The 13126-nt window shown below is 38.5% G+C and overlaps 1 protein-coding gene across 1 annotated transcript; it reads left to right on the forward strand.

Moving 5' to 3' along the window:
• Positions 1 to 1009: 1009 nt before the first annotated feature.
• Positions 1010 to 13126, forward strand: LOC140154265 (transmembrane protein 17-like). Its single transcript, XM_072176850.1, has 4 exons — positions 1010 to 1165; positions 3238 to 3341; positions 4308 to 4421; positions 11762 to 13126. The coding sequence occupies exons 1-4, from the start codon at positions 1060 to 1062 to the stop codon at positions 12032 to 12034; spliced, it is 597 nt and encodes a 198-aa protein (XP_072032951.1). The 5' UTR covers positions 1010 to 1059; the 3' UTR covers positions 12035 to 13126.

A 13126-nucleotide genomic window follows, 5' to 3' on the forward strand; every position in this document is an offset into this window, starting at 1 on the left:
CTTCAAGTGAGTGAGTGGCAAATAAGAACACATTTTACATTCGTGTTAGTCATATAACGAAAGGCAGAAAAATAATGAATAATGAAAAAGTTACCTCGCTTATTTTCAGAAATTATGTGATGGGAAACTCAAAATTGATGTGATTGTAACTACCAGTAAACTATACATTGCGAATAAATATATCTAAAATTAATTACCATGCTTCAATATCAAGGTTAACAGTTACTGATAATAGATAATTGGATTGTCATGAAATGTGGTTGATATGAAATCCCTTAATTAAGCAGCAAACATTCTTAAGGTTATCTGAATATAGATTGTTGGATTGTTGTAAAACTCAGAGGATGTGATTTCAATTGAGCCGTTTGTTACAAGTATGAATTAAATGTAGACCAATTTAGCACACATTTTCCAATTCAGCTTTCGACATGAAAATTTTGAGTATTTCCTAGTATGTCATTGGTGGTATTTACCAATAAATGCCAATATTTCGCACCCAGTTAGTTGAGCCAAACATTAAAATTTACTAGCTTTTCAAGTACTTGCAATGCAAAATTATGAAACATGATCTTCATCCATGGCGTTGTCTTTTTAAAGACATTTCTTGTTTGGTCTTCAGAGGGGGCATCTGAATTTTTTACTTGAACCATACCGGCACGGGGTAGGAGCCGGAGAAAAACTAACCCTGAAGTGCGGGATCGAGTGTAAGATACGGTAGATTTTGATTCAAAGTTCCCACTTTCCAAGTATAAATATTGAACAATCACTTATGTACAGACAACCCAGACAGACAATCATAAATCACAACATGGATTCACCAGCTCACCCCCCCCCCTTTGTGCAGCCTGATGTATAATTTCCACTTTTACTTTAGGATTTAGTGGTATGCACCCTGAAGTGCTAAAAATAGCGCAAGTTATAGCCTCATAGTCACGGCGAAAATCGTTGCCGTACACAGTAGACGTCGAGCGAAATAGGCATCTGCACGTGAGTTGAGGCTTGAGTTCAATAGTAAACTGACCCTAAACAACAACAAAATTCCTTGCAATAAAATAAATTATGGCGGCAGACTATGTACGAGCAAAACTTACTTCTTTTACAGAGGTAGTATTCCCTAATCGACCTGTACCACCTGAACGTAGACAACAACATATGATAAGACCAGGTATTGTGAAAATAATAAGCTTTTACTTTTATCATGTTTATTAGTCATCATGTCATTGAATTGAATGTCAAAATGCACTTTCCATGACCATAAATGTTGACAATGCCGTACAATGAGTATGATGGTAAGCTTAACAAATTATTGTTAATGTTAAAGCTTTAAAGCTTCAGGCCAGTATATATTATAGTCGATCTGTTGTACCCTGAGGCTGTGAATAATCTAGACTAGAGTGTAAATTGTTGCAGTAATATTTTGAAGCAACAGGCTTGAGTTAACAATGACAAAGTCTCAAAGTGACAAAGAATTCAAATTGTAAAACCATTTTTAAAATTAAATATACATTGAAGCTTACAGAGGAGGCATTTTATAATTACCACCATATAAACATTACTACAATACTAAACCATACAAGGCGTTGGTTCGACCTCACCTCGAATATGTGGCGGCAGTCACCGACCCACATGACCCACAGTCTAAATATATTCAGATGTTAGATAGATAGGGTCCAAAGAAGAGCTGCTGGATTTGTTGTTGGCGACTTTCGTCGCAAGTCCAGTGTAACCAAAATGATTCAAGAGCTGGAGTGGGAAAGTTTGGTTGAGAAAAGAAAAACTGCCAGACTATAATCAAATGCAGTAAACCTTTGACGAGCGCGTATTGTAAGTATACATCGCGTATTTTACTGCATTGGACGCACTTGTCTCAGATTGGCAACTGTTGAAAATTAGAGTTCGGGCACCAAGGCAATTTCTCAAAAATGAAGAAACACACACAAACATCTACAAGGGGCAGGGCTGGGGCACCGATGGCAACTTTATTAGAGGGCACGGCAAGTGACTGCCTTGGGTAAAGGACATATTTTAAGGGCATTACGGCAATGGGGATGTGCACCCACGGCAAAATGCCGTGGGTTAATTCGAGGGCTGTTCGCATTGTACTTTGAAATGTGTGATGTACGAAATCGGTCGCATCGCGTACAGCTGCTGGCAGCTGTGTCCATTAAATTGAATTTTTTACTTTTAGTATGTACCGATTTCTTGTACTTTCAGACTTTTATTCCGCATTCAAATGTGGGTCGATAGAAACAAAAAAGAGCTCATTTGTTCTTTTCAGGGATCATCTCAAAATGCTATAAAAAATCGACCCAAGTTTTGGACATATTTTGAGTGTTTGAAAATCGCGTCTTTGGAACGGGAATCAACCGTGAAGAATTGTATGAAACTCTGCGATTACTAAGACTGGTTCTTAAGTACCGGTACCCGGATGTTTCAGTAGTATCGTGGGACTGCTTATAAATCTTCTCTGAAGTTTTGTGATGTGTATTTTCTTATGTATTTTATTGTTTTTTTACTCCATATTTTTGCCTTTATAATCTCAATTTCAAATTGAGCCTTGGCCGCCATGGACCAGATCGTGTGTCACATATAATTATTGGCCGAGGTAGGCCTACTGGTAGCTCCATCACTACGCTTTCCACCGACTTCTCCGTCTTGAGATCTGAGGCATCTCAGTTAAGACAGATTGACTGGTCCAGGGTCCCGGGTACACACGAAAATGACACAATTACCACTTGGCACTTTTTTACCAATTCCTGCTGTTCCTCACATGAAGGAAGATTTAAACAAAATATATTTGGTATGTGTCTGTAAATTGTGAGCACATTTTTTTTTATCATCACCATGTTTTGAATTCTTCCTAATTGAACCCTCATCAGGGGCGGATTTAGAGGGGGGCGCACCCTAGCTACGGGCGCACGCCCCCTCTATATTTTTTGCAGATCGGCGCCCGACTCTGCAGAGCGGCGCCTGACTTTGTGTGGGCGCCGAACCGTGGCGGTGGCGGCTCTGCGCCCCCTCTATTGAAAATTCCTGGATCCGCCCCTGCAGATGGTGTGTTCAGAGTACCCGGTACCCTGTTTCTACATGAAGGAACAATAAGGGCCATGAATGATGTTTCGGACTATGCATGCATGCATGCATGCATGTGTCACAAGTTCAAACATCGCTATTGCTATCAGGGACAGACACACTGAATCTCAATTCAATTCAATTCTCAAAACTTTTTTGCCACAGGTAATGAGTTGGTATCAAGTCTTTCTCTTCAGATGTCTCTGTATTTCAATGTATTCTTCTTTCCTTTCTGGATCGTCACATGTGTAGTCATGCTGGAGTTAAAGGTAAGCTTGATTGAATTCCATTTGAATTAGGGGCTGTGCAATAATTATGAGCCCTGGGGGAGGGGAAAATTGGGGGGGGGCAAGCGATTTTTGGCGAGCCAATCGGAAATTTTACCTCGGGGGGGGGGGCTCATAATTATTGCACAGCCCCTTAAGGGTGGTCTTAGCCCTGGAATTATGGAATCTTTTGGACCTCATAATTTTAAAATGGTTTCTCTAAAGTACATAAAAGTATACCCGGTACTTAGAAAGAAAATGACTTGGTGAATCCATCTGTGAGGCCAAATTTGGGCAAAAATGCAGTTTTGGAGAAAATCACAATAAAACAGGTTGTTAACAAAAACATTCTTGAGTAAGAGGTAAAATTATTGGACCTTTTTTAAGTTTTTTTTTTTTTTTTTTTTTTGAATTTTGACCAACTTTGACAAATTTGCTCCAACGAAAATGGTAAAAAATGCTAAATTTTGCCCCAAAATCATAAAAAAACTGATTTTCACCCAAATTTCAAATACTTTGGTGATGTTTATCAAAATTCAAAAAAATAAAACCACAGGTCCTTGATATTTTTATCTAGTTTTTTTTTTTTAATAAAAAAAACAATTTTACTCAAGAAATTTTTTGTTACAGTGAAAAAAACCGGGGTTTTTCCCTCCAAAACTGAGCATTTTTTCCCAAATTTGATCTCACAGATGGATTCATCAAGTCATTTCCATTCTGTAATTATACTTTTATATACTTTAGACCAACAATTTAGAAGTTATAAATGAGACCCTGAAGTGTCCACCCTGAAGTGTCCATAATTCCAGGGTTAAGAATGTACTTTTTTCAGAGTTCTTAAAATGTTGCTGTCATCTTACAGGTATAGTATACCGGTACCGAAACATTTACTGTTATGTAGATTAGAAATAGTACAAATGACATAAGCATAAGTAATTTATAATATTCTGTGACCGTCTTTCTTTTCAGTTTTCTCATCTGGATAACATCTATAGATTCGTAGTCATCACAGTGTATGTTGTCATGAGTGGTGTTGAGGTTGTTAGATTATACCTTGGTTACCTTGGTAACCTACAAGAAAGGGTAAGTAAAGTTCTTGTTGCTCTTTAACCCCATGAGAACTACCTGCCTATTGGTCAAAAAGAAGTTTTCATTATCAAATGGACCAATCAGCAACATTGTTAGAATAATTTCACCACATAAAAATGTTGAGGTGAATTATTTGCAAAAATTAAAAGCTCCATTCTGATTGGTGATTAAAATGAAGACATCATGTAATTGACCTATCAGAGGCAATGTTAGAATGGCAGGTAGTGCTCAGGGGATTAAATATATAGTTGTCCAGCCCAGTGTTTCCTCTGAGGTCATTTGGCAAATCAAGCAAGAATCTCATTTGGCCCAGCAAGTTGAGAAATTGATCCAGAAGAATTTGAATTTTAAGATAAATTGAATACTAAGAATAATTTGTATTTTTGTGCCTCATTTGATATAAAATTGGATAGATTTAGCCCATATTTGTTGGTTGAGCTATGAGTTTTAAAATATTGTACGAGACGTACCAATTAAGGCTGGCATTTTCGGTCGGGTAAACGGGTACCCTTGAGATTACATTACCAGGTAGGAAATACCCTCCCGGTACCGAAATTAAAAAAAAAAAAAAAAAAAAAAAAAAAAAAAAAAAAAAAAAATTTTTAAGTTTTTTAATTTTTTCAGTTTTGTAGTGTCCCTGGACCTAGACCTAAATGCTAGGATCATTCATGGTTGACCTAAAAAAAAAAAAAAAAAAAAAAAATTTCAAGATATTTTGTTATTTTTAATATGAAAATTGATAATTTGTATTCATGTCATACTCTATTAATGATTTCAACATGCATTCAAATTCAATGCATTTTGAAATCATTAATAGACTATGACATGAATACAAATTATCAATTTTTATTTTTTATTTTTTTTTTTAGGTCAACCATGAATGATCCTGGCATTTAGGTCTAGGTCCAGAGACACTACAAAATTGGATAGATTTAGCCCATATTTGTTGGTTGAGCTATGAGTTTTAAAATATTGTACGAGGCGTACCAATTAAGGCTGGCATTTTCGTCGGGTAAGCGGGTACCCGCCGAGATTACATTACCGGGTAGGAAATACCTCCCGGGTACCGAAATTAAAAAAAAAAAAAAAAAAATTTTTTTTTTAAAAGTTTTTTAATTTTTCGGTTTTATAGTGTCCCTGGACCTAGACCTAAATGCTAGGATCATTCATGGTTGACCTAAAAAAAAAAAAAAAAAAATTTCAAGATATTTTGTTATTTTTAATATGAAAATTGATAATTTGTATTCATGTCATAGTCTATTAATGATTTCAAAATGCATTCAAATTCAATACATTTTGAAATCATTAATAGACTATGACATGAATACAAATTATCAATTTTTTTTTATATTTTTTTTAGGTCAACCATGAATGATCCTGGCATTTAGGTCTAGGTCCAGAGACACTACAAAACCGAAAAAATAAAACTTAAAAAAAAAAAAAAATTTTTTTTTTGTTGCAATTCGGGTACCAGGTTACCCACCCGAAAAATGCGCCGGATACCCGAGTACAAAATTACCCGAAAATGCCAGGCCTAGTACCAATATTTTAAATATTGGGCGTAAAGCCTCCAAATTTTATCATTATTATGTGTTGGATCCAATATTTTCACACACTTGGATTCATCATCTTACTATAATTCACCAGAATCTGTACGTTTGTTTGTCTGTCTGTCCGCCTCTTTTCTCGAAGACTAGGGGTCGCACGTTCCTCAAACTTGGTGGGTGGGTGCAGCTTGGTATGAGGAAGAACGAGTTTATATTGCTTAGTGGGTCAAGGTCACCCAAGGTCATCCAGGGGTCAAATTAGTAAAAACTGTTTTTTTCAGAGACTGGGGGCCGCACGTTCCTCAAACTTGACGGGTGGGTGCATCTTGACCCGGGACAGAACAAGTTTGTATTGGTTAGTGGGTCAAGGTCATCAGGGGTCATCTAGGGGTCAAATTAGTCAAAACTGTCATATGGGCATGAAACTTGGTGGGTAGGTGCATCTTGACCTAGGACAGAACAAGTTTGTATTGGTTAGTGGGTCAAGGTCACCCAGGGGTCATCTGAGGTCAAATTAGTAAAAACTGTTTTCCGCCTATTTTCTCGGAGACTAGGGATCGCACGTTCCTCAAACTTGGTGGATGGGTGCATGTGGACCTCAGACAGAACAAGTTTGTTTCAGGTTAGTGGGCCAAGATCACCCGAGGTCATCCAGGGGTCATCTAAGGTCAAATTAGTACAAACTATCGTATGGGCATGAAACTTGGTGGGTACAGTCAACTTTTATAGTCAAATTTTTGGAAGGTCATTTTGGGGTCATCCAAGGTCGAATTACGAAAAAACTGTCATATGGGCATGGAACTTGATGAGTACAGTCACCATCAGCCAGGTAATCGTGACAGCCGAGAACCGCCAAATACGGGTAACCACCTAGTGTATAATAATACGCATCGTCTGTCTATCTGTCTGTCTATCTGTGTGTCTGTCCGCCTATTTTCTCGGAGACTGGGGGTCGCACGTTCCTCAAACTTGGTGGGTGGGTGCATGTTGCCCCCATACAGATCAAGTTTGTATTGGTTAGGGGGTCAAGGTCACCAGAGGTCATCTAGGGGTCAAATTAGTAAAAACTGTCATATGGGCATGCAACTTGGTGGGTAGGTGCATCTTGACCTAAGACGGACCAAGTTTGTATTGGTTAGTGGGTCAAGGTCACCCAGGGGTCATCTGAGGTCAAATTAGTAACAACTGTTTTCCACCTATTTTCTCGGAGACTAGGGGTCGCACGTTCCTCAAACTTGGTGGGTGGGTGGGTGCATCTGGACCTCAGACAGAACAAATTTGTTTCGGTAAGTGGGCCAAGGTCATTCAGGGGTCATATGAGGTCAAATTAGTAAAAACTGTTGTATGGGCATGAAACTTGGTGGGTAGTCAACTGTTAGAGTCAAATTTTTGGAGGGTCATTTTGGGGTCATCCAGGGGTCATCTGAGGTCAAAATAGTAACAAATGTCGTATGGCCATGAAACTTGGTGGGTACAGTCAACTTTTAGAGTCAAATTTTTGACGGTAATTTTGGGGTCATCAAGGTCAAATTACTAAAACTGTCGTATGGGCATGAAAGCGTGGTGGGTACAGTCAACATTTAGAGCCAAATTTTGGAAGGTCATTTGAGATCACAATTAAGGGGTCATCTGAGGTCAAATTAGTAAAAACTGTCCTATGGGCATAAAACTTGGTGGGTAAAGTCACCATCAGCCAGAATGTAATCGCGACAGCCGAGAACCGCCAAATACGGGTAACCGCCCAGTCTATATAATAATACGCATCGTCTGTCTATCTATCTGTCTGTGTGTCTGTCTGTCCGCCTATTTTCTCGGAGACTGGGGGTCGCACGTTCCTCAAACTTGGTGGGTGGGTGCAGCTTGGTATGAAGAAGAACAAGTTTATATTTTTAAGGTCAAAGGTCAAGGCCGGGGTAAAGTTCAATTGAAGTCTAATTTCAAACACTTTAAATGGCAAATCTAGCCATGCCATTAAATGTGTTGACCTTGGACTCTCAAACAAAAGTTTCCACGGTGACCTTTTTGTCAGACATACGGTTAAATGTGTTGACCTTGGACTCTCAAACAAAAGTTTCCACGGTGACCTTTTTGTCAGACATACGGTTAAGAGGTCAAAGGTCAAGAAAGGTAAAAATTTCAAATTGCCCCTATAGAGCTCAAACTTGGTGGGTGGGTGGACCTTGGACAAACAAATAAAAGTTTTCATGGTGACCTTTTCGTCAGACCTACGGTTAAGAGGTCATAGGTCAAAAAAGGTAAAAATTTCTAATTGCCCCTATGAAGCTCAAACTTGGTGGGTGGGTAGACCTTGCACTAACAAATAAAAGTTTCCATGGTGACCTTTTAAGTCAGACCTACGGTTAAGAGGTCATAGGTCAAGAAAGGTAAAACTTCAAATTAGCCTATAGAGCTCAAACTTGGTGGATGGGTGGACCTTGGACTAACTAACAAAAGTTTCCACAGTGACCTTTTCTTTAGACCTACAGTGAAGAGGTCATAGGTCAAAAAAGTAAAAATTTCAAATTGCCCCTATGGAGCTCAAATGTGGTGGGTGGACCTTGGACTAACAAACAAAAGTTTCCACGGGGACCTTTTCTTCAGACCTACGGGTTAATTAAGAGGTCATAGGTCAAAAAAGGTAAAAATTTCAAATTGCCTCTATGGAACTCAAACTTGGTACTGTAGGTGGGTGGACCTTGGACTAACAAACACAAGTTTCCATGGCGACCTTTTTGTCAGACCTAGAGTTGAGAGGTCTAAGGTCAAAAAACATAACAATTTCAAATTGCTCATGAAACTTGGTGGGTGGGTGTAACTTTTGCCAAGGAAGCTCAGATTTGAGAACGAAAGTCATGTCAAATTGCAAAAAGCTGCAATTGAGCTCATCTGTGAGGACAGTGATCCCAGCCAAAGGACACACCCTGATTTTGAGATCTGCAAATGCCAATAACCATGACAGCCGAGAACCGCGAAATACGGGTAACCGCCTAGTCTATATAATAATACTGGTAGTCTGTGCCTCTGTCTGTCTGTCTGTGACTCTGTCTGTCCGCCTATTTTCTCGGAGACTAGGGGTCGCACGTTCCTCAAACTTGGTGGGTGGGTGCAGCTTGACCCCATACAGAACAAGTTTGTATTGGTTAGTGGGTCAAGGTCACCCAAGATCATCCAGGGGTCAAATTAGTAAAAACTGTTTTTCTCGGAGACTGGGGCACACCGACACCGCCTGGCTAATAATTATTTGGTGCAGAAGGGACACTAAAATGAATACACGGGATCGATACACGTGAATTGCTATGCACGATTTTGATATCAGGCGAAAATCTTCTGATACCGGGTTAGAAAATGATGAATATCTCCGTCATGATTTTTTTCTCAAGAAACCAGATTTGGTCTCATAAACTTGGAAATACGTGTTGAACAGATATGATAGTCGCTAGAATGCGCTTTGAAAATTGGCCGTGCGCTTTGAACTCAAAATGTGACCATTTTATATTGCGTTGGTCCTGTTATGGACTACAGCGTGCAGCGTGTAGTACAGCTGCACTCACTGTAGGCAGTATAAAAGTCGATGACCATTGACCTCAATGGGGTATACAAGCTTAATCACGCACAACCAAGATCGATTACCCGGCTATTGTGAGTAGCCTTAGTTATGTCCCTCGACTAATTATTAGTTTAAAAGAGCTTTAAAGGTTTGAACCAAATGGCTAATCGTGGCTGTGGATTTAACCTACCATGGCGATTCCTGCCATGAAGATATAGGGTCGAAGACACTGTGTGGGGGTCGCACGTTCCTCAAACTTGATGGGTGGGTGCGTCTTGACCCGGGACAGTTTGTATTGGTTAGTGGGTCAAGGTCACCAGAGGTCATCTAGGGGTCAAATTATTAAAAACTATCATATGGGCATGCAACTTGGTGGGTAGGTGCATCTTGACTTAAGACAGAACAAGTTTGTATTGGTTAGTGGGTCAAGGTCACCCAGGGGTCATCTGAGGTCAAATTAGTAAATACTGTTTTCCGCCTATTTTCTCGGAGACTAGGGGTCGCACATTCCTCAAACTTGGTGGGTGGGTGCATCTGGACCTCAGACAGAACAAGTTTGTTTCGGTTAGTGGGCCAAGATCACCCGAGGTCATCCAGGGGTCATCTCAGGTCAAATTAGTAAAAACTGTTGTATGGGCATGAAACTTGGTGGGTACAGTCAACTATTAGAGTCAAATTTTTGGACGGTCATTTTGGGGTCATCCAAGGTCACACAGGGGTCATCTGAGGTCAAATTAGTAAAAAATGTTGTATGGGCATGAAACTTGGTGGGTACAGTCAACTTTTTGAGTCAAATTTTTGGACGGTCATCTGGGGTCATCCAAGGTCAAATTACTAAAAACTGTCGTATGGGCATAAAACTTGGTGAGTCACCATCAGGCAGGTAATCGCGGCAGCCCAGAACCGCCAAATACGGGTAACCGCCTAGTAACATAATAATAATTTAATAGCGGTAATTGCTATGGATCAGTAATTGGTGTATACACTATGCAGGTGCAATATCATATGCAATGATCACTGTATTTGCAGCAAAACAAATTGTGACATGTTTGCAAAAACAATAACATTGGTTTTATTCAAAGAAGATATCTTACCCTTCCCAGAATCACATCACCTCATTCCATCAAATGACATTCCCATTGGTGTATTTTAATAAAATTAAAATAAAATAGAATAGAATAGAATTAAAATAAAATAAAATAAAATAAAATAAAATAAAATAAAATAAAATAAAATAAGTGTATTTTAATAACCTTAAAAGGTTCCCTTTGTTTTCATTTTGAGAATATACTGGCTAAACATGGGCCACTAGTCAAGAAACAAACATATTTTGTAAGATCTGAATGTGCTCTGTTACAGCGTTGGACGTAAGACATTTTTTATGCGTAGCATTATCATCTTGCACTACTTGATCCTTGTTACATTTGCACACTTCACTGTATAAGTCTATGGCATGAAATTGCTACACATTTCCAGAAATGTATAGCAAAGTAATCAAAATTGAGTAGCATTTTGCTCTGCGATACCGGCTATGTCCAGCGCTCTGTTCACTGAGGTATATTTCATCACTATCACCCCATGTTGCATTAGATAGCAAATCAGTACAGAAAATTGAAATGGGAGAAATGCATTATGGGATGTGTAAGTTATCTTCTTTGGGGCTTATTATCTTCCCTGTTTTAAATTGCTAAATTTGATGTCAACATTTTCTTCTAAAGCTTGTATATTTTGTTTTGTCAAATTAGGCAAAACTTTGTAGAAATGCTGTCACCTATAATATACAAATGCATGGTTAAGGTGGTACTACACCCCTTCATAAATTTGTGACTATTTTTGCATTTTTCTCAAAAACTAATAAAACACTGGTAACAAAAGTTATGTATATTATAGGGGCAAGGAATCCAGTTACTACACTGGAATTTCAGTGACTCAAGACAAGTAGTTATATTGAATTGATCAAATATATTGGGTTTTCCTCATTTTTGACTGTAACTCCACAACTGTTGTCTGTGCTGAAATAAAATTCAGTGCAGTAGTTGTAGTTCTTGCCCCTATAATATACATATCTTATTTGTCACCAATGCGCTATATGCAAAAATAGGCACAAAATTGGGCAGGGGTGTAGTACCCCCTTTTTATATTGAAATGATCATGGCTCTTACCTATAACACAATATTGCAAGTACTATCAGCAATTTTTAATTGTTGTTTTGTTGTTTGTTAATTTGTTGATATTTACAGGTTCCAGAAGTAGCAGGATTTTGGCTGTTAACTCTAGTACTGCAGCTGCCTCTGATCGTCTTTCTGCTAGCAACCAACAAAGCGCTGCCTTCTCCACTGGAACGTTCAGTCCATTTTGTCCTGTTGACTTTCTTGCTATTTGAAGCAGTGTCGGGATACTTTGCCCTGCGTAGAATGACACATCACCAGATTATGAAATTTCACTTACAACAATTTGATGATATATTTGATATAGGACATGCAGTCACTGATGGCTATCAACCAATGGCATGACCTAGCATGTTTGGGTCATTTGTAGTCTAGTATGAGCTGCCACTGATTGTCTTTTTGCAAAGTGACCAATATAGCTTTGTATTCTCCTGTCAGGATAAGCAATAAGGTTGCAATGGGTGCACTGTCAGATTGAAAAAGTTGTGAAGGTTTTAGGTGCAAGACTCTGACTTCATCAGGATTGATGAAAAGTTGAAGTCAGAGCCACCTGACGAATTAAACCTCTGTACTCATGTGTGTTAATTGGGATACTTTGCTCTGTGTAGAATTACACATCACCAGATCATGAAATTTCACTTAAAACAATTTGATGACACATTTGACAAAGGACATGGACATGTGGTCACTGATGGCTATCAACCAATGGCTACTGCATGTATTAGTCATTTATGCTAGTATATATTATATCACTTGCCACTGTTGTCTACAGATCATCTTTCTGCAAAGTGGCTAACACAGCTTTGTCTCTGTCAGGATAAGCAACAAGATTCAAAGGGTGCACTGAAAGATTGAACAAGTTGTCAAGCTTTTGTGCGCAAGACTCCGACTTCATCAGGACTGATGAAAAGTTGAAGTCAGAGAGTGTTACTTTTGACCCTGTGACTCTGTTGAACCCTCATTGCTTGTTACGGATTCCCGTCATGAAAACATCTCTACTCATTTGTATTAGAATACTTTGCCCTGCATAGAATGACTCATCATAAGTTTGCAAGGGCATATGTATTTTGTCTGTGATATCACATAGTGACGTATCAGTAATAAAAAATGGGAAGGGTCCATAGTGTTAAATGTCAAAAATTTCAATTTTTAATGATTTGCCATAAAATTTGTATTATATAGCAACTTTCAAAGAATCAAACTTATTTGATATCAGGACATTTCCTTGTATTCAGAATGTAATTTGGTGTGTCTGATGTGCTCTTACAGAGCCCTTAAAGCAGCTAAGCTAGTGAGTTCTCTTTCGTTTTACCACATTAGTTGGGCTTAAAATTACTAGAAAACTGACAATTGTTAACTTGTTACTAATAATATATAATTTGGCAAAGAAGAACCAAATTAAAATTTGACCCTAATTGTAGCAGGTTTGTAATCTAT

Source organism: Amphiura filiformis, chromosome 6 (assembly GCF_039555335.1).
Source record: "Amphiura filiformis chromosome 6, Afil_fr2py, whole genome shotgun sequence".
Lineage (NCBI taxonomy): Eukaryota > Metazoa > Echinodermata > Ophiuroidea > Amphilepidida > Amphiuridae > Amphiura > Amphiura filiformis.

Coding starts and splice junctions, on each gene's coding strand:
- LOC140154265 (XM_072176850.1), top strand. CDS start 1,060: ATGGCGGCAGACTATGTACGAGCAAAACTTACTTCTTTTACAGAGGTA. Junction 1,166..3,237: donor ACAACATATGATAAGACCAG/GTATTGTGAAAA, acceptor TTTTTGCCACAG/GTAATGAGTTGGTATCAAGT. Junction 3,342..4,307: donor TAGTCATGCTGGAGTTAAAG/GTAAGCTTGATT, acceptor CTTTCTTTTCAG/TTTTCTCATCTGGATAACAT.